A 20,890-nucleotide genomic window follows, 5' to 3' on the forward strand; every position below is an offset into this window, starting at 1 on the left:
CCCCTAACCCACACTCCAAGCTGGTGTACGGACACTCATGCCTCAGGAGACAACTTCTGGAAAGACCTTCCCTTTTCTTTCTGGATCTTCCCACCTCAGCTGTACTTTTTTCCAACTTGGATACATACTGTAGCCCCATCTGTTTCATGGTTTCACACTTACAAGACTTTCGTCCTCCCTGTTTTGTTTTAATGAGGGCTGATAATATGTAACCTCCAGTTCAGGAAGCGGGTGAGGATACAGAGTAGAGTATTTCCCTATAAGAGTGTCCCTGCTGTCAGCATTTTTCACCTAGCCAGTTTTACAAAGCTGATGCTTGTCCTGATTTTATAAACTCTTGTAGCCTGTGACCTGCAGCTTGGGAATCTGCCCGCTGGCTGTCTGGACGCAGCACCCACTGGGTGACCCAGCAAGGTCAATGTGCCTACTGCACACTGACACCCTTCACTTCCAGCTGCAACGTGCCACAAGATGTCCTCTCTCCAGGACATGTCACATCCCCTTCCCACCCGTCTTGCTGATAGCCATGTGAATTCTGCAGCGATTTTGGCTGCAGAAAGATACAGGGTCTGGGAATCTATTTATAACCTGTATTTCCCACAGATTCATTTCCTGGAGTCTTTGCTCCAAAGATATGACAACAAGAGCTGAAGAAGAATCTTTGGATATTTATGCATTTTTCCAGCAGCATAACAACATCCTCAGGCTTATATTGGAAATATTGTGAGGTTTTCCTCTTCCTTGGCTCAAACAAGAATGGTTTGGGACCCACAGGAGAGTGTGAATCTGTTCCTCGTCTTTAAGGTATCTCCCCAGAACCTGAAGAGTTTGTACAGGACATTACCCCGGTATATACAGGGAGGATTTTCCTATGTCAACTCCGCAGATAGCACTGATCTCCATGGGCAGCACACAGGAGGAGCATAGCTTATGTAATATAATAAAGAAAGTGTGGGTAGTTTTATTAGTGATTAAGTTTATCTCCTGCTTCTTTTTTTCCTTCTTGGTGTTCATCGAAGTGTGAATTTTACCCTAGGGAGTCTTACCATGGTGGACTATGGGCAGGGTTTTCAAAGAGCTTTAGGCATCCAGCAGGAGATCCAAGTGCCTGGACAGCTATTTTTATTAGCCTACAGGTATTTGACGGTTGGGCTCTCAGTAAAAAAGAAATATGGATTGCAGAATATCATCTGGCACCTGTCAACCTAAGCAACAAGTGCTGACACTGTAACTTCCTCTACATCTCATCTATGCAAAATGCCTCATCACTGCAGGTACCAAAAATAACTGGTGGCAGAGCTGTGACTACCGGCAGCTGCCACTTGTACATTGCACAGGTATTTTAACCTACACGTCTTTTGTAAATAAATCTTTAAGTAGTCATTTGCACCAGCTTAAATGTTACTTAGCATGTATGCCATGTCGTGGTACCCAGCATTTTCCCAGCAAGCAATGTCATGAAGTAGAACCATAGTTGAGATTCTGTTAGCTTAAAATCCAGTCCCTGGCATGAATGTGTCCTGTGCCAGCTGTGCCAGACCAGGTCTGTACTGGGTCAGGGATCATTGCTACATGAACAGAATATGGGTCTTTGCTGTACCTACCCCTTCTAGCACGAGCTGCTCTCAGTGAAAAGAATCAGATATAAATACCTTGGATTTTTTCCTCAGCTGGGTTTGCCAGATGATCCACTGGAAAGCCAACCACCCACAAGAGAAGGTTTGAACAGATTTACCCAGCAGCTGCCCTGTTGCAAGACTCAACAGAAGGCGAGGCAGCAGGATCCCATAGTGGAGGTGTGGCTGGGAGTGGAGGGGCCGTCCACTGCAGGGAGGGAGCTCTTGCAGCAGCTAGGCTGTTATGTCAAATGTAGGCATGCTTTGAGCCCCAAGCATTAGCAGCGGAGTGGTTTTATCTCTGTCAGAAAGTTTCTGCTACCCACCTGCTAATTATCACCTCACCCCAACTCTTGCGCCATGGTTTCACTCCACAGCTTAACCGGTGCAGCGCTTGCTGCGGTTGGAAGGGGCAGCTACAGTCTTGCCCTCTCCACCTCCCGGCACGCTGCCCCTCCTAATTTTGTGGTGGCAGCAGCACTTGCCTAACCTTGATCTTGACTCAGAGGCAACATGCAAATGGTCATCTGTCCTTCTTCTTCCCAGCGAGGTGCAGATTAATGACAAAGGGCCTGTATTAAAGCTTTGTTGTCCATTAGTAGGAATCTTACTGCCTGCACAAAGCCAGAGGTGCAGGAGGGGTCGCATGCCTGGTTCATCTCAAATACAAAGGGTTTCTTGGGTTTTGGGGGTCTTCCTTTTTTAGCACTTCTAAACCACAGAGGTGTGATGCAAAAGCTAGCGGCATCAGTAACGCTGCTCCAGCGGGCTTCAGGCCTCGGGTGACTTTCCTGGATTACGGTAGTCTGATGCCCTTTTGGTTGTTTCTAATTGCTTAAATGTCAACAGCATCCAGGTGTCTGACGACGTCTATTACTCTCTCATCGCCCAGGCTGTGTTCTTCAGAGCACCGGGAGATGCTGGCAGCTACAGCAGCACTCGGCCCTCTGCTGAGCTGAAGTAAAACTGCATCCCCGTGGCCATTCCCACCCAGCAGCAACCCCCGGTGCAGAGGCACCGTGCAGCGGCAGGCTGCGCCCCTCCCAGGCGCCCCAGCTGAGGCGGACTTTTAAACCTTGTCAGGAGAAAACCACGGCGACAATTCTGCCAAAAGAAAGGAAACACAAGAAGCTTCACGCACTTGGAGTCGAGATGAAGCAATCTATTCAGCCAAAAACATCTTAGGCACCACTTGTTGTTCGCTCCAAAGTGCAAATTATAGCAAATCCGGATATTCTGAGTCAAGCCCCTATTTGTCCAACAAGCAAATCCAGTGGGAATCTCGCAGGAGCAAAAGTCAGTTGACTTAGAGAAGCAGCTGTCCGAAAGGGAGCCCTTCTTGTCCCACTGCTGTGCTCCCTGGCGGGGGGCTCACACATTAAATCTCACAGATTAAACGATTTTCTGAGTGTTTGATATTCCTGTTAGCCCTGCTGAGCCCCCTTAGGCACGGAAGAGCAGGCTGGACTCCGTCTTGGCTCAAGCCTCAAAAGCAGAATTGTTAACAGTGTTTTGACAGTGAGCTCACACTTATTTGCAAGATATACACCAGGAAGGGGCCAGCCTAATTTTCAGATTCTGTTGCAACGTCCGTAGAAAGAAAAATCATTCTGCCAAATGGGCAATTTACACCTGGAACTATGTTGTGATGGTGACTGTGGAAGCCCACAATGTGCTGTATGATCGATTCCATGATTTTATTGATACATTTGTAATGTTTTATAAGGGGTTTTAAAGTCCTGTCTCCATGAGTCACGAGATTCTCACCATTTTCTCTCTAGAAAAGTCTGTGGTTATGTGGCTGCAGAGAAATCCTGAACATCTCAACCTGACGATTCAATCCTCAAAGGCAAAGAACCATTTCTTTCCTACTTTCTAAATTTTAGTTATTTTTTGTTCTGCTGTGCAAGGGGGAGGACTGGATTGCTGCTCCTCAGCTGCCTGGAACGGGCACCGCCGAGTGCCAGCTACGGGCACTTTTGGAGAACCGCACCCCGCAGCGCGCCCCTCTGCAGCAATAGCTGTGTCCCTGACAGGATCCTGGCATTCAGCTGTCAACAGAGATCGTGTTATCAACTAGGCAGCTTCCACAGGCGCAGAACAAGGCAAATTCCTCTCTCCATCAAAAAAACCACAAATTTGTCTCTTTGCTGATGCAGACCAAAGGCAGCAGGAGCAGCTCGCAGAGCGCGGTGTCTCTGCTGGGGCGCTGGACTGTTGGCCCTTCAGCTCTCCCTGCGCTGGCCCAGCCGCCTGGGGATTCCCACGAGGACCCCGCCCGTGGGCTGGACACGGCGCAGGCTGAAGCACAGCCCCTGTGACGGCCGAACTTTAACCTCCAGCCTCCGTGGGCCTTGCGCAGCAGGCCCTGGGGGACCCAGCTCCCACAGCGACGGGTGGGCCGCGCGCTGCGTGTTCTCAGGTGGCTCCACCCGTGCCCCGCCACAGCGAAGGCTGAGAGGAACAAACTCTCGTTTATGCTCTGACCCTCGGGGAGGGCGGACACACGAAGCTGCTGGGACGGGTCTGCTCTGCCAGCGCTTTTTTACCCCCCCGAGGTCGGCCGGCTCCCCTCAGAGAGGCGCTGCCGCGGGGAGGGAAGCGCTGAACCCAGCTGAGAGAAAAACGGCTTCCCGGGTGAAGCGGGCCCCGGGGCTGGGGGATATCCGGCACCCGGCCGCCCGCCCCTGGGCCGGCACAGAAATCCTCAAAGCCCGGGACTGCGGGCGGAGCGGCGGCTCCCCGGGGCCGTTCCCGCCCTTCTCCTCAGAGCCCTCCCGGCCGCGCGCAGGGGCACGCCCCGCCCCGCGGGTCCTGGCAGGGCGCTAAGGAGCGGGAGTGCCGGCGCGGGCTTTGGCCCGTTTCGCCGCGGCGACGCGCAGACCGGCCCGCTGCAGCGGGCAGGACCGAGCCGAGCCGGGCCGGACCGGAGCGGAGCGACGCGGCCCATGCTGCCTGCGGGCTGCGGCCGGCGGTGAGAGCGGGTCGGCGGCGGAGGGGGCGGGCCGGCTGGCGGGCCCGGCGGGCCGCTGACGGCGCTGGGCCTTGCAGGTCGGCGGCGGCGCTGGCGGCGGCGCTGGGCGAAGGCGCGGGGCGGCGGCGGGAGCTGGAGCAGCGGGCGGCGCGGAGCCGGGCCCTCCTGCGGTGCTGGTGAGTGCGGCCCCGGGCCGGGCCGGGCCCGACCCCCGCCCCGCGGGCTCCCCCGGGTGGCCCTGCCCCGAACCTGGTCCGGGAGGGAGGCGGTGGAGCTCGGGCTGCCTCGGCGGGGAGGTCCGGGGTCCCTGGTGCCGGCAGGGCGGGCGCTTGTGTCCCCGCAGCCGTGTCAGAGGCCCCACGGGCCGTGGGGGAAGCTGAGCCCGTCGGTGCACAGCAATGCTGGGCCTTGGCGCTGTGTTTCTCCCCCCCCAGGGGCAGTGAGGAGGAGGAGCAGCCGCAGCCGGAGGCCGGCTCCAGCAACGGACACGGTGAGCGCTTCCCTCTCGACCTTGTGCCTCCCCGTGTCACACGGGCCCTGGGCCTGGCCGGGGTTGAGCCAGCTTCGGTGTTGGAAGTCCTTCCAATGCTCTGCATCGACTTGAAGCTCCCCCTCTACCTTTTTCCTCCCACTTTCCTCCTTGGTGTGTGAGCTTGGAGTCGCACCACGGTAACCAAGGCCGGTGATGAAGTGTCTGCAGGCCTGGCTGAGACGTGGTGGTTGTCACTTGTTGGAGAACGGGAGGTTGACTTGGGAGAACTGTCTCCTCCTGTGACTCCCATCCATCCTGGGTCTTCAGGGCTTTTGGCAAGCCTGCCTGCATCCTCTGTGTAGTTGCTGCGGGAGTGTGGCCAGAATACCCACTGCATCACTCAGTGGGTTCGGTTTCCTTCTGTAATACTTGGAAGAGTGAGTTAGTATAGTGACAAATGGGGAAGATCCAGGTTTGGACCTTCTGATATGTCTTCTACTCTTGCAGAGAACAGGCCTTTGCCCAAGGAGGTGGAGGAGCTGGAACTGCTGAACAGGGCCTTAGAGAAGGCACTGAAAGTCAGGAAAAGCATCTTGAAAACTCCATTAGAGGCCCAGGGAGCTGCAGGAGAGAAATCTGCAGATGAAGGACCTGCTCCCAAGAATGCTCAAGAGCAGCAAGTGCCTGCATCTGTTGAGGATGTTCCTGTGACCGCAAAAGTGACAACTGTAAGCAAAAAGCCTGCCTCTTTGAAGAAGCCCTCTCCATACAAGCTGAGAGCCCCTTATAGGACTGACCCAGATGTGAAAAGAACGCAAAGGAAAGCCCCAGCCAGATGTGTTTCTCAAGGTCCCAGGACAGCTGGGAAGAGCTCCTCAAAAGGAGTGGCTTGCAAACAAGGAAGGAGTCATAGGGCAGCAATCAGTGCCAGGGACCAAGAGGCCTGTGCTGCAGCTGAACCCCAAAAGACACCTGGCTTGTCCAGATCTGCCCTGGGTGAGCAGCAAAGCTTTTTCATAGGGGATTCAGCTCGGGGAAAGAACTCTGTAGCTGCTGGCAAGCAGTTATTTGATGCAGGGAAGAAAAGTTGTGGTTCTCTGGGACAGTCCAGCAAAAAGGAGGACCCTACAACTGAAGGTGCCTTGGGAAGGAGCACTTCCCCTCGGACAGTCACCCTCCAGGAAAAGGGGTAAGTGCTGAGAGATGGGCACCTCTGTCTTACTCTGCTTGACATTGACTAGCACATCTGCAAAGCCTGGTCTCTTCTACTGCTCCGTAGGGCTCAGCTGGGTTTCACCGCTCCTCAGATCCTTCTCAAGAGGAGGATCCTTTACAGTTTAAAAAGCCTTTATTGTGATTGAGTAAGTGTTTTCATTTTAAGGGCTTACTCTTGGATGGCTGGGACTTTGAAAGTCTTTTAATTAAGGCTTTTGATATTTCATAGCCCCCTGTGACTGTTTTGGAAAGCTGTCTCTGTAGAGCTTTCTTGAGCTTTAGTTTTCCTCTGAGTCCACTTTCTGTTATAGCTTATTGATTTCTTTTTTAATTTTTTTTTTTTTTTTACACAGTGATAATACGTAACGCATGAACACTCTCACACACATTCACACACACACACTCTCACACTTTCTCTCTCTCATGTGCCCAATGCTGTTTGGAGGGATGGCATCTGGGTTTAATACTATTCCCTTTAACCTGTAAGATACTGCCCATGTAACTACACAATCAGTATTGACTGGAATCCAGTTGTTTTCAGTGTTTGGTGTAGGAAGAATTATGAAGTGGATGTTACTGAGATTCTCTATGGAAAAGTGGCAAAATAATATTTAGAAGATTGACTTTGCATTCAGACCACTCCGCCTTGTTTAAATAATTTCTATGTTCTTTTCTGTGTGTTCTTTGCTTTAAAGAAGCAGTGAAGTCCAGATCTGATACGTGCCTGTCCCTGGAAAATTTTGAGAAATAGTTCTCAGCTGCCACAACCCAACTCTTGTGTTTGTGCAGGGAGGAAATTATCACTGTTCACATGGTGTTGGAATGGACACAGGACACTGAGTGACAGTTGCTGGGGGAACAGAAATCTGGATTCAAATGTTTATTTACTTAAAGTCCCAACCTTGTTCTTGTGTTCATAGTTTGCATGTGACTAGCTATAACTGCCAACCCGCATGTTTTTGCAATAACAAGTTAGGTTTATTCTGCTTTGGGGTTAAGGCGCATATTCCCAGTGGAAGCTGAAATGTCCATTTCCCATTTCTTTGAGTGTGATACGGTGCTAAGCAAAGCTGCCTTTGTCTGCACAGGTATGGCAATGTGTCTGTACTCTGCCTTGTCAGGGCTTTCCTCCCAGCTTCTCATCTTGGATGAACTTCTGATGGCTGGTGATAGGATGCAGGAGCTCTCTCAGGTCACATCAGCGACGCTCGTGGAAATGAATGAGCAGACCGATCCTCCTTCCTTGAGGACAGGCTGAAGGCAGTGGTGGATTCAATCCCCAGCATTGTTGACATCTTCCATTGCAGCTAAATTAATTTCCAATTTAGACAAAATATCATTTTCTCAATTTGAAGACAAGGCTCCACTGCTTTCCGGCAGTCAGGATTGACGCTTCCCGTGTTTTGCAGGTGCCAGCTGAAGCTACCCCTTCCCTACAGGAAAGCCTATTCCAGGAACGCCAGGTAAGCCCAGTCCACAACTGCCCTCTGCTTCAGGGCTGTGAGGAGGGGTCAGATGGGGGAGGCCTGGCTGGTTTGTGGGTCACGGGGAGGCACTGACCCCAGGGTGCGTGGGGCCTGCCCCTGGAGCAGGAGCGGTGGTGCGATACAGCGTGTCTCCCCAAGGCTGTTCCTGAGGATATGTGTTTTCATGTTATTCTAGCCACTAGTGTTACATTTGTTTTCAGAGTGCTAATCCCTGTTAATCCCTGAGTTGTAAAGGTACTGGAACGCTTTAACCGTGGGGTTAACGGTGCTGCAGCAGTCTCTGCTGACACCGTATGCTGGTAGCTGAAGGCAGGAAGCCGTGTGGGGTGGGTGCCTGTATACCCTGTGCAATGAAAGAGTTTCCCAACCGGTTGCTGACCTGAACTGCTCTGCTGGGGCACCTCTCTAGCCTGGAAGCACCGCGGCTGAGTTTGAGGCTGATTCCTGCTGATGAACTCTCTTAAATAGAGCCAATAACAATGTTATTGCACTGATGGTGCAGGCAGATGGGTGTCTGGTGACTCTGTGCTCTAGTCTGTTCTCCAGTCCCCAGGGAAGGGGTATCCCACCATTTCCTTTGGGAAATCTTGTCCTAATTCAGCAGATTTCTCATTATGTGGTTTGTCCAGATAATTAAGTTTAAACCATAGCTTAAATCTAGTTTATACCTCCTTGTGTAATCCTCAAGAATTCCTCCTCCTCTTGGGAGTTGTCATTTATCAGACACCAATTCGTTAGTCGCCCTTCAGCAAGTTGTAAAGACTTGGTTCCCTTAATTTTCACTTGTAAATTGAGCCTTTCGGCATCCTAATCACTCTGGTGTAATTTTACACTCTTCGCTATTACTTTCAACTCAGTGACAGATTGAAAATAACCTTTGTTCTGAAGATCCCGTATAGAGGGAATGCATCTTGCCTGGTAACTTCTGTTCTATTCTGTTCCATTAACCTTGCTATTTCTTTGCATAATGTGTTTTTGAAAACTGCAGTTTCTATCATGATTTAAAAGATCCATTTGGTTGGAGAGAAGACACATGCACACTCGGGTTAGACAGTCATGCACTGCATAACTATTTTAAGCTTCCTCCTGATGGCTCTCACTGCGGCAGGTTTTAGGAGACTGGCTGAGATGCACTGGCTCTTTAAAGCAGTCCTTTACTTAAAGGATATTATGGGGACTATGCATCAGTGGGGATGTTGAACTCTGTAAGTGAAATGCATCTCTCTTGGTAGCGCTATTTGCGTAACACTTTCTTTTAAAAATTGGACTCTGATACAGCGTCCTGGCCAGCTTACTCATGATACTGTCCTTAAGCCTCTGTGTTTTGTGTCCTGATACTGATGCACTGCTGTCATGCTTCTTGCCAAACATACCACTTTGTCCATAAAAAAAAGATTAAAGGAGAGTCTTGAGGACGTTTGGCATATGAAGGAATCACTGTACTAAAAGCTAGGGTGAGAATTTGTCCGCTCTCTGCTCTACACAGTAATTCCTTTTTGTACACATTTACTGACAGACTAAATGTATAGAAATGCAAATGACTTACCCCTGAAGAAAGTAAGGGAAGATTTGTTGTTTTCTATGTGATAAAAACATAGGTAGGACGATGTGACAGAATTACCGATCTGCTGTAAGTTCACATTCTGCTTGTAGAAATGTGTTGTCTGTCTTCTGAGGGCTGCAAATCCTTCCCCTCAAAACAAGTTGAGAGAAATAACATAGGTGTTTTGCAGTGTCTAATGCTTTCTACAGGGTGTCCTTGTTGATCTAATACCAGCTGTCACAAATGAGGGGGGAATGGCTAGTAAATAACCTGTGAAAGAGGGATGAGAAAGATGCTTGTATTTGAAGTGCTGCTATGTCATATTGGTGTGTTGCAGCTCAGTGTGAGCACTGTCTGGTACAGTGGAGCGTAACTCCTCCATCTCCTACCCCTTTTGAATTTTCAGGGCATGGGAGAGATGTCGTCTCTGCCAAACAAGTGCAGATGCAGCAGCTGCCAGGAACCGTTTTATAGAGAGGATCCAGACAACTGTATCCTTTCTCAGCTCACCGCCCCCTTCCACGAGCACGTGGTGCGGTACAGCAGGCACCGGGTGCGATCCCTGTGCAGCGTGCTCCCATCTGGAGAGAGTTATGCCTCCAATAATAGGAGTTCAAGCTGGGTCTCTAGGAAGTGTTTTTTTCATAGCGCAGCTCTTGAGCCGTCATAAAACTTCTGATCCAGACAAACGAGGCCACAAGGCAATCATGCCATACACAGCTGTGCTGTCCTCGCCTTCCCCTTGCAATGCCACTTCACGGGCTGCTTGCCCTCTGCCTCTGCCCCTGATTCCAGCTACCTGGCCCAGGGGCAGTGCACAGAGCTTGGGGTAGCACGCAGTAGTGTGAAACCTTCCTTAAGCTGCTGCTGTTTGAGTTCTGTTCACCGACGCCGGCCTTCAGTCCTGCAGAGATAGAGGAGGAATTAAAGGTCCTCCAGGATGTCCCCTCCTTTCTGAGCCAGTATGTGGAAGCTGAGCCTGCAGGTAAGGAGAAGAAAAAGGGCGGTGGAGGGGGCAGAAGGTGGAATAAGAATGATTTCAGTGAGCTCCATTTCCATGTGTCTTGTGTTCTTGGCCTGTGCTGGACACAAGGGACAGGAGTGTACTCTGCCTAACGTGAGGGCTGGTGAACCCAAGGCCACTCTAGAAACTGGTATTTGGTGGGGAAGGTTTCAGCATACTCATGCCTGCTGGTTTTCTTGTGCTTCTTTTCCAGACCATCCCACTCTGCAAAGAGAGTATGAAAGCCTTCTAACCTTGGAGGGTTTGCAAACCACAGTTTCCCAGTGCCTGCATAAGCTGCAGCTTCTGCAAGCAGGTGAGCCAGTCCCTGGTTTTGTAGTCAGGTGTGAATGTGGCCAACTATGCTTGAACAGTAGTTTGCCATCTGTGTGCAGAACACTGGACCACCATAATTTTTCTCCTGGTTATCCTTAATGGTAACGTAGCATTTAAAATTCTCTGATGGCAAACAAAGCTGTGGTATCAGTTTGCTACCCATCTGTGTTCAGGAGAGGCTTGGGACTTTTAACTGCTGCAATTCAGGAGGGCTGGTGATGGAGCTGTTGAGAGACGGAGGAGACCGCATGCCATAGCTTAAGATGTCCTGATTGTGCCATGTGTGAGGAGCTTACCCTGACTAATACAATGTCATTAGTCATTCATTTCTAGGAACAGTGAGAAGATCACAAATTCTGCACGTACAGATTTAACTTGTATATTCCTGCCTCTTGCCTCTTCTTCCACCCTGGCAGCTGTGGAGTCACAGATGAGGCTGCACCCAGATTGTGCTGGGGATGTAGGAAGCTGCTCTCCGGCCTGCGTTCCTCCCAGGGGCCAGACGTGTGACAGTGCAGGGGTGCTGGCTGTGCCTCTCCTTTGTTACTCCAGTTTCCAGGAGCTGAGAGACCTGTTTGCCTTGAAGCTTCAAATGTCAATGCTGCACCAAGAAATTGCCTTACAAAAGGTGAGTCTTTAAAAGTGTTAGTGCTCCTGGGGTAGGGCAAGAAAAGGGCAATTGAGGGGCAACAGCTGGCGTGTGGGGTCTTGATGGGGAGCAGCAGCACAGCAAGCTTTCCCAGTGGTGTTTCTATGTTTATGCCTCACGTCCAAGTCCCATCAGTGCCTTGCTTACTTTGTAGATGAATGGACTTACTTTTTTTGATAAGGCTGAGCAGAGGCCTTTAAATGTCTGACCCTCTCCTAATAAGATTTTTTTTTTTTAAGCTACTCTTTCAGAGTTTGACAGTGGAGGATGTTGTTGGTAATACCTGAAGACCCCTTTTGGCAGCCCTTTACAGTCTCATTAGGGCACCCACTCTGTCATTCTCTCCTGCCTGACCTCCAGCTAGCAAGCTCCTCTGCTGTCTGTTCCTTTCCTTTTAAACCTCAAACCACTGTGCGCAGATCTTGACTTCACTGTTCTGAGATTGCCTATACGAACACGCCAGGAAGTCAGTCTCCCCACCAGCCTGAGCAGAGTGCTTGCTGCACAGGGATTGCTTGTTCTTCTCAACCAGCAGCAGCAATGGCAGAGAAGATCTGTGAAATCACATCTACTCCTTTGACCTAACCTTTGTTGTTGACCTGAATGATAGGGGCTTTGGAAAAGCCATTTTTTGTAAACCAGGGAAGAGTTATTCATAACTGGCCACACTCCTCCCTCTGGCTGAAGATAGATTGCTGCCTGTCTTCAAATGGGACTTTAGCACTATAATTCTGAATTATAATAATTCTGAATAATTTTGAGGCTTTTGATTTTTATCTGCCCCAAATGAAGTAGTGACCAAAGCCTGCTGCCTGATGCTTCATCAACTGGCTCAATTTCCTTTGCACATGTATCTAAATAGGTGCTTTGTGCTGGGTGAGTTCTGAGTATCTGAAGCAGGTCTGTGCAGAGTGTGCAAGATAGGTGAAAATCTTGGGACAGGTGAAGTGAATGGACTTGGCACAAGATAAATACTCTGGGAAAGGTACATGTTACTGGGCAAAGCCCGTCCATTGCCTTTCCATGGAGAAATGCCAAGAAGCATAGAAAGTCCTGGTAGCTCTTTGGTGGTGAAGACCTGTTTCCTCTATTCTTATCCATCAGGAGCAGACCAGGCAGATGGAAAAGAGAAAGGGCTCTCTCTTAGGAAGTGGAGCAGTGCAGCGCTCCTTCATGTGCCAACTTTCCCCTTAGATAGCTTTCATGTCTGCAGCTCTCAACTCTTCCCAGAGATTAGCAACTGTGTCCTGTTTCCCTGTCCCGGTGCAGAGATTTTTGGAGAACAGGAAAGGGAATACCCTGACAGATGCCCTGTACTCTATTCTGTTTGGATCTTCCTTTGTTTCCACCACTGAAAAATGCTTTGAGGAAGGTGACTGACACATGCGGTTGATATCCACTCTTCTTCTGGGAAGGCAGTGTGTACAGTAGGCTGTGTGGGTTTTTAATGTGCAGACTGCTCAGACTACATGAGCTGATGCCAGCTGAGAAAAAAAAAAAATCTCAGGAAAAATTTCTGAGCATCTATTCAAGAGTGGGGCACTAAAGGCTAACTTTTGTCCTTTGATTGGAAGTTCACCTGTGCTGGAGTTGTCAGTCACAGTCATAATCCCAGAGTTTTGAGTTGTTAATTGTGCTGCGACAGGCCAGTGGGTTGTTTGAGAGCATGGACTGAGATCGTGAGCTAGGCTTAATAAACCAGAGGGCAGGCTGGGGAATGTTGGACAGCTTTAGCATCCCCTGTAGCCTGTGCTGCTGGGGAGGCCTGCAGCCTTGTTCTGTTTGGGCCACTTGCCCTGTCCGTCTTGGATTAACGTGACCCAACTGGGAGGTGACAGGAACAGTCATAAGTGAAAGGTTGAATTTGCCGTTGGGTGAGTAAGCGCTTCACTGTGTGGTTGCAGAGCTCCTGAATCCAGATTAGCTTCAGCTTCTTGCACAATGCTGATCTCATTCCAGTGCTGGGCCATCTCTGCAGCAGAGGAAAAACACGTTTATCTCACTGCTCTAAGAACGTGGGGTGGCTGCTGGTGTATTTCATGAGCAGAGGATGAACAACTCTGCCTTTGTAAATATGACAAAAGAAAGCATCTATCTCTCAATTAGCATGTTATTAGTCATATTGCTCTGGTTAGATTTCACTTGTTATGCAGCCACTTCACTTCATGGAATCCTAAAAGTGCTTGCTGGCTCTGGTGACGTGTCTCCTTTGCTTCTGCCCAGGTCATGATGGCAGAACTCCTGCCTGTCCTGGAGTCCAGGCTCTACCCGGAGGCCTCTGCAGCTCAGCTGTATCGGGCGATTTATACTCAGCTCTGTGAAGGAGGCAAGCGATTCCCTGTGCTGGTGAGAGATGACCTGGCAGACTGATCTGGTGGGAACCTCCTACTTGCCATTCACAGAACCAGAGACAGTTTTAAGCAATAAATCTTTTCTATTAACTTTTTTACTGTGCCTGTTTGTCCAACTAAATTTCAGGTGGGTTTTTTTTTGTGGGGTTGTTTGTTTGTTTTTCTTTTATATCACTTTTATGACCTGCTAACTCTGAGGTTTTGTGAAGCCCCTTCAGGGCTTCATGGACACTGGTTTTGGCTTTTCTTCCAAGGTCTGTCTCTCTGGCTAGCTCTAGATTCTTGACTGCCTCAATTGTGACACCTGGCTCCTATATGCAGACAGTGTAGCAGGCGATAAAACATGATTTATACTGATCATATAGCCACAGTACAGTGGGGCACAGCCTTCCAGCATCTGAAAATCCAGACAACCTGAGCTGCTGCTTCCCTATTACTCTGTTCACCAATTGGCATATAACCAGCGTTACAGTGGTCACTGTCTAATATTCACTGACTAACAGCGACTAACGATGTCTTCATGCACAGCGGCCCAGGCCACATGCGCTAGTGCCACTTGTGGAGCTACTCTGGTTTGCAGGTACCTGCTCTGAGCCGGGCTGGTGCCTGGACTGCCGTGCAGCTGGAGCGGTCCCTTCTCGTCAGCCTGTCAGTCACATCGCTGCTCAGTTCAGGGACCCTTCAGGCAGCTTCACGACTTGCCAGGCTCTTTTGCAAGGACTTGCACCTAGCCTACCACTGAAATATTTTTGCCATGTCATCTTATCTGGTGATTGTGCCTGAGGCAGCAGTCTAAGAAGGGTTGGGCTCTCTGCGCTTGAGAGATGTCGGGGAATCCAGCTGCGGCAGGAGGGAGCTGATAAAGCAGCCCGGTAGGTGGCACTCGGCCCTTTGCGTTGCTGCTGAACCTGTGCCAGTAGCTGCTGGAGGAGCAGAATTCTGGAGGGACTAATGCAGTGTCCTGCCTGGCTATGGGAGACACAGGTTCTGTGCAGTTCTGACCTTGTCACCATAGGAAAATTCCAGCTCCTGCATCTTAGGTTTTTGCTTGTAATCCCCAAATCCCCTGGCATTTCTATGTGACAATTAAAGCAAAGCTTTAGAGTTGTGTGGAATACGACTTGCGAGCACTTTGAAGTCCATTTAGGGAAGGGCGACTGTGTACCGCTGCTTATTACAGTTTGACTTGCACTGTATCTCTTAGCTGGACTAGGGCTGTTTGCTTGGGGGGATTTAGCTCTTAGCCTGACAGTGGTCATTATTTTTTCCTTCTGTTGTTTTCAAGGCCAGAGTTAGTTGTCTGTCTCTTCTGATTGTTTGGCCCTTTCTGACACTCAGAATTCACTAAAAATCATTCATGTGGTAGATGAAAATCAGCGTCTCTTACTTTCACTTCATTTTTTTTATCGCATTGCATTCATTTCTTTGTAGATGGTATTTGATTTCCCATGGAGTCTGCAATCAGGGCAGGGATTTGTTACCTTCTTCCCACTGCAGCGTGCAGAGGAATCCTCTATGGTTTACACCTGCATGGTCCATGGGGGAAACCATGCTGTGGTCAACAGCACTGAAGGATTGCAAGGTATTGATTAAAGGCTGCTGGTAGGAGCAGACACTGCCTCCTAAATTAACGTGGTCATATGCCATGGGCATTAACATCTGCATGTTTGAATTTTAGAGATGACACTTGGTATTGTTAATTATCGTGCTGTTATCCATAACTTCTGTCTGTAAGCAGTGCATGAGTCATGGAGCATCTGCTTCTTTGCGCAGAGCAGTCCAGTGTAAATTGGCAGTAACTTCACTGCCACAGCGAGGACTGCATAGGTGTGAAAGGACTGCGAAAAAGGCTGAGCCCACAAAAATGGGTTCGCAGGGGTTTTTACAAGCTCAAAAGGCAAGCTAACACCGTAGGAGGGGCGCAGAGGGGGAGCACAGCTCCCAGCGTGATGGTTGGCAGGTAGCTGCGTTGTTTTGTGCCTCTGGGTGCAGTGTGGTTTTATAACTCTTCCTACACCGTGTGAGAGACACTTTATAATTTTCATAAATGTGTAAGACTTTAAGTCATTTGAATGACTCACGTTTTCAAATTCGTCTTGTGCTATAGCAGAGATAAAGATTCAATAGCAACTTAACTCAGTGGTTTGGGGGTCTTTTTTGTTATAAAGTGTGCCATTGTTATAGAAGGAAATTATACTGGTACATCAAATTGGGATGAGGAGAAAAGAAAGACAAAAGGTACTATTTATGATGCCAAGGGATAGTATTACAAAAATACAGGAAATGAGCAGTATTTTTGGAAAGCGATAGATGATACCAGTGTTGTGTAGACATGAGCTGGGACAAAGCACAGTTAGGATCAGGGAGGATTAACAGCTCTTATTCCTTCTTTGTCCCCTACAGTTGAGTCTTAAAAGGTATTTGTTTTTTCACTACAGAAGGATGTGAGGCTGATCCCTGGGAGGAGACAGGTTTTTTCTTTTCTTTCCAGAATCTGTGACTTTAAGCATTTCCAACTGCTACGGTTTGTCTTTTCCACCAGCTTTCTCCTTTCCTTCCCCTCTGCAACTTCTCCACTTGCTGTTTTTGGGTTTGTAAATATGTTTGACCAGTGGAAAGACAGAAGCAGTGCTGCTGTTAGTGCACGCTGCGAGCAGTAGACCCTCTTGTAGGATTTCACGCCCGCTAGTCGTCTTTGGTTAGTTCTGGATGTTCATCGTGTTGAAACCTTCAAGGGTATCCTGCAGATGTTATCAGATATGCCGCCAAGTGCTTGCTACAGCTCCCTCCTTGGGAGATACAGCATGTAGAGAGACTAAACAGCGTGGCTTTAAGGATACTCTCCATCTAAAACAAATCATTTGAGTCTTGGTAAGAAAGAAGGCGAATCTCACCAAGAGGTGTGTAGAGGAATGTCCTGCCTCTTCCAACTTTTTTGAGGGGTCTAGCAGCATGTGAGCAGTGATGGAGCATGACAACCTGTGACCTGCTGAAATGATTGCATACACAGCACGAGCCGCAGGGTCCCACCCCTGGGGCAAGGGCAGGAAGAACTCCCCGGCCACCCGGGCCAGGAACACAGGTTACGGTTTGGAGAGGCAAAACCAGGTGAACTGTATGAAGGATAAGAGAATTTCGTCAACGAGCAATTTAAGATGGTAAGTGTTGAACTGGGGGGGGAACTCCCAGCTCTCTCTGTAGATGATAAATTTGCTGTCAGTGTTATTCTCCAAATGAGCTTTCCAAGAGCTCCAGCTAACTTAATTAAAACACTATATGTAGTCAAGGCTGAAGCATTAACACCTGAATCAGCAACTTGTCGGGCAGTCGTGCCTGTCAAGGGCTTCTAGAAAGAGCAATGATGCTGTAAAATGCTGAGACAGAAAGCTTGTATTTTTAATAGAAGTATTGGGGGGAGCTATGTATCCTCCATGCACTTTTTTTTTTTTTTACTCAAATCAATCTCTCCCTGAATTACAGAATTCAGCGTGATCTTGGGATTTCCAGCTGAAGCTTTGCTGAGAATTTTGTCTGCCTCTGATAAATCTGAAAGTGATGTTGTTGGGTTACGTGTGAGTGCAAACCACGCTGAGGATGCTGAACATGGGTAACCCAGGATGCGTAGCGCTCCTCCAGACTGTCCCATGGTGTCTAATTCTCAGTATACTGTAAGCAATGAGTTGGAAATGCTTTAATAGCCTTGTGAAAGCCAGGAGAACGGGCCAACATGGATTTTTTGCAGGCAGGCAGCCAGTTCACGGCTGCACATTTCCAGTCCCGAGTCCTATCACCAGGTGGGGTCACTGAGAGGCTGTAGCAGATGATGGATCTGACACAGGGGCTCTTACTTTTTATCTGTAAAATGGAGATTGATATTATTTCACTTGCTCATTAGCTTGGTTTTGCCACATCTATGCTCTCTAGAGCAAGGCCTCTTGTTGTGGTTTGGTGTTTGTTTTTTTTTAAGCATATACACTGGGACTGGCGCAGTTGACATCTGGTTTCACTGGAAGCTTCCTAGTCCTCCTTCACTTCCATTAAAAACAACTTCACAAAACAAAAACCCTAATCATGACTCAGTCCGACATGAAAACAATTCATTAAATAGGTATTAAAATTTCTATTATCCACCATGCAGATTGAATACTATTTTTGTAACATCAAAACCACCATCCAGAAGAAAAGATCTATCATCTTGTTTTTAATTTGTGAAGAAAGAAGGGCTTTAGCATTGTAATCAAGAAAAATCTATTTCTTGTTAATTAATCTGAGCCCAGTTAGAAAGAAGAGGGCAGGAAGCAGCGTGCTGTGTATGCCAGGGTATAAAGAGCTGGTAATGGGAGGAAAAAAAAAATTAAAAGCGAGTTTTGAACTGTAATTTCAGAAGGCGAGAAATTAAGCAGTGGGCTATTTAGGTACACAAACGGAGATGTTTGACTTATTTTTAGACAGAACAAGAAAGATAATCAGTGGATCTGGAGTTCGGATAGGAAAAAGCAAATAGAAGCAAGCTCTGAGTCAGTAGGGGAGACTGCCCCTGGAGAAAAGCCTGTCTGAAATCTTCCCTCCTGCTTTCTGAGAACACAAACCCCAGGTTGTGCTAACACCTGCCGGACAGGCTTTTTTCCAGCCCTTGCATGTTACAGTGGGAGACTATTAGTCTCATTTTATCTCCAGTTTAAGAAGAAAACAAGGGAGACTTAATGCACACGTTAGGTCAGCAAGACTTCAGCGTGGGGTTGCTTTATGCATCGCAAATTGTGTTGTAAATGAAGTTGCACTGCACCTCTGTAGCACCTCACCATCCTTTTTCCTCTATTAAAACTATTGCACCACATCTGTTGATGCAGCTGGCACAACCTTGCAGCTTTGGAATTTGGAAAAGTGCATTATCTCGCCCTTTCAGGGTTTTTTTTTTTCCTGCTTCAGGTTCTAAAGCAGAAGAATATACAACATTCTTCTCTTTTGAGATGAAGTCTCTTACAGGACGTGTTAGCAGTAAATCTTGCTTTTGAAATAGTTGGGCAGCTCAGTGCCATCATGCAAGGTGATGGGCATCTGCGGTTCTCACTGCCTTCAGGAGGAATTAAGTATTTGGTACCAACCAAACACGTAAACACACAGAAAGAGAGAGCACAAGAATTATAATTAAAAAAAAACAACAACCCCAAGCACAAAAAACTGCCTTTAAAAAATTAATGAAACCATAAATAGTCTACAGTGCTTTAATTACGGTTGTGTGCTGGCTTGCGTAATGGGACAGAATTCAAATTACTGGATGAGGGGATGAATCGGGCATAGTATTTTTTCATATTTTAACAAGTTTGGGCATATAAATTTAAACATAACCATGTGTTTCTGTGAGCCTGGAAGGCTCACTTTTAGTGTCATTAGGAAATTTGGGGTGTTTGGCAAAATGCTTGCAACTATTATCAATCTTAATTACTTGGTTTTGTCTAGTATTAAATGGTGTTTGTCAGGACCCATCACTGCACTGTTCTGGAGTCTTGAGGGTGACAAGGCTCTCGGCCGTGATCATATTGTCCTTGCAAAAGCAAACCCACCAGATTTAATGGAGTTGTTTGAATGAACAAACCATTCATGATTTGAAGAATATATGACTATGTCTCCCTTCTTCCTAGCAGCGCAAGTGCCACGGTCTCCATTTACAGAGAGTAATTCAGAGTTTTGCTTACGACAATGCAAATGGCATTATTTTGTGGGTTTGGGGTTTTTTGGGTTTTTGCTTTTGGTTGTTTTTTTTTTTTAAAAAAGCACTAATTACAGTAAAATAGCTAATTCTAATGTACTATTGTAGGTGTATTTCTTATCTGTGAGCCTTAAAACTACTGTGCATGCCCGATGAGTCAGACTAAGCTCTGCTCGTGCCCAGCTCTCCGAGCAGCGCCTGCCCAAGGCTGGCCACACGCGTGTCCGGAGCATCTTCAGGGGCAGAGGACATCAACAAATCGGCTGTGGATCAGCTTTTCTGCTAGTTAGCAGTGTTTTCCCGTTTCTGCATCATACCTTGTTCTCAATGTTGTTTGTGTTGAGAATCTGCTGTGGTCTAATGTGGGATAGTCAGCTGATGGGTGACGGGAGAGGAGCAGCAGAAGGCACGAAGGGAGGTCTGTACGTGCTCAGCCTGCACCAATATTGCACAGCTCTGGGAAGGAGTGTAGCTATCACCAGCCAGATGATATAATAATTCTTTTCCATCTGCTCCTATCTATATTTGAATCCACAGGAAAGCATCCTTCTTGTAAGACGCCTGAATCTCTAATTTCAAAAGCCGTCCCTGTTTCGGAAGTTCCTTGGCAGGCTGGCGCTGGTTTCCCTGCCTGTGCTGAGCAGTCGGCGCTGGGAGATGCTCCAGTGGGGCTCACCACGCAGCATAATGACACGGACCCAAAATAGCAGGGCGATGTCACCTAGCAACTTGTCACTGTTGCAGAAGTCTTTGTTGGAGTGGATCAAGGTGACACTTTGCTGTTATTTTCAGACCCACACTTCCTGATGGCTGTTGCCACTTTATTCCCCTGCTTTATTTACTTCTTTTTTTTTTCCTTTTGCTGAATCATAGACCTGGAAAATACTACTTAGGTCACCAAAATCCAAGATTGTGCCTCCTGATTTATTTTGCTGCCTGTTTTCCAGTTTTACAAGGCACACAGCAACTTAAAATGGACCATGAGAGGCCACCTGTGCTTCCTTAATGAAGCTTTCCTGCTGCGTGAGGAGTTTCTTCCCTGCTCTTTGTCTTAGAATTAATGGAGCCGCTCAAAACTTAACGCTGTCTTTGCCGGGGTTGTTTCCGCAGCCGGGTGCAGCCACGGTGCGATGGCCAGCGCTGAGCGACGGCTCAGAGCGTGCGCCCTGCACTGCTGGTGACGGGAGGGGCTGCGTCCCCTGGCACCGTCGCTGCCTCCCATAAATCCAGATGTCGCTGCTTCTGGATGTAATGTAATGTAATTCCTCCCTGCCTCTGAGTTTGCAGCCTTTTAGCCCTTAAGAGCTGCCCCTCCATATTTAGGTAGCTTTTGTCAGTCCAAGGAATGGATATATTCAATGGCTATATTTAATGGCTGTATTAAAACTGTTGAAGTTGCCGTCGAGAGCTCAGAAGAAGCCAGTCCCAGCTTGCAGCTGCGATTTGGACCATCTGTGGCAATGGGCTACATGGTGGTTGATCCCATATTCTCCTGCTCTCGTTTCACTGCAACTCTTTATTGCAGTCAAAGTTT

At 48.2% G+C, this 20,890-nt stretch overlaps 1 protein-coding gene across 1 annotated transcript; it reads left to right on the forward strand.

Annotated features, from left to right (window-relative positions):
- The first annotated feature begins 4,549 nt into the window (after positions 1-4,549).
- Positions 4,550-13,744, forward strand: TEDC2 (tubulin epsilon and delta complex 2). Its single transcript, XM_075165767.1, has 10 exons — positions 4,550-4,590; positions 4,668-4,766; positions 5,025-5,080; positions 5,570-6,251; positions 7,687-7,740; positions 9,714-9,798; positions 10,184-10,292; positions 10,525-10,626; positions 11,063-11,274; positions 13,519-13,744. The coding sequence occupies exons 1-10, from the start codon at positions 4,565-4,567 to the stop codon at positions 13,663-13,665; spliced, it is 1,572 nt and encodes a 523-aa protein (XP_075021868.1). The 5' UTR covers positions 4,550-4,564; the 3' UTR covers positions 13,666-13,744.
- The last annotated feature ends 7,146 nt before the right edge of the window (positions 13,745-20,890 follow it).

The sequence above is a fragment of the Calonectris borealis genome, chromosome 16 (assembly GCF_964195595.1).
Source record: "Calonectris borealis chromosome 16, bCalBor7.hap1.2, whole genome shotgun sequence".
In the NCBI taxonomy this organism is placed as follows: domain Eukaryota; kingdom Metazoa; phylum Chordata; class Aves; order Procellariiformes; family Procellariidae; genus Calonectris; species Calonectris borealis.

Excerpts from the sequence above, each read along its gene's own strand:
- TEDC2 (XM_075165767.1), top strand. The coding sequence starts at position 4,565 with ATGCTGCCTGCGGGCTGCGGCCGGCG. Across the intron at positions 10,627-11,062 it reads GCTGCAGCTTCTGCAAGCAG|CTGTGGAGTCACAGATGAGG; the intron begins GTGAGCCAGTCC and ends CCACCCTGGCAG. Across the intron at positions 11,275-13,518 it reads AAGAAATTGCCTTACAAAAG|GTCATGATGGCAGAACTCCT; the intron begins GTGAGTCTTTAA and ends GCTTCTGCCCAG.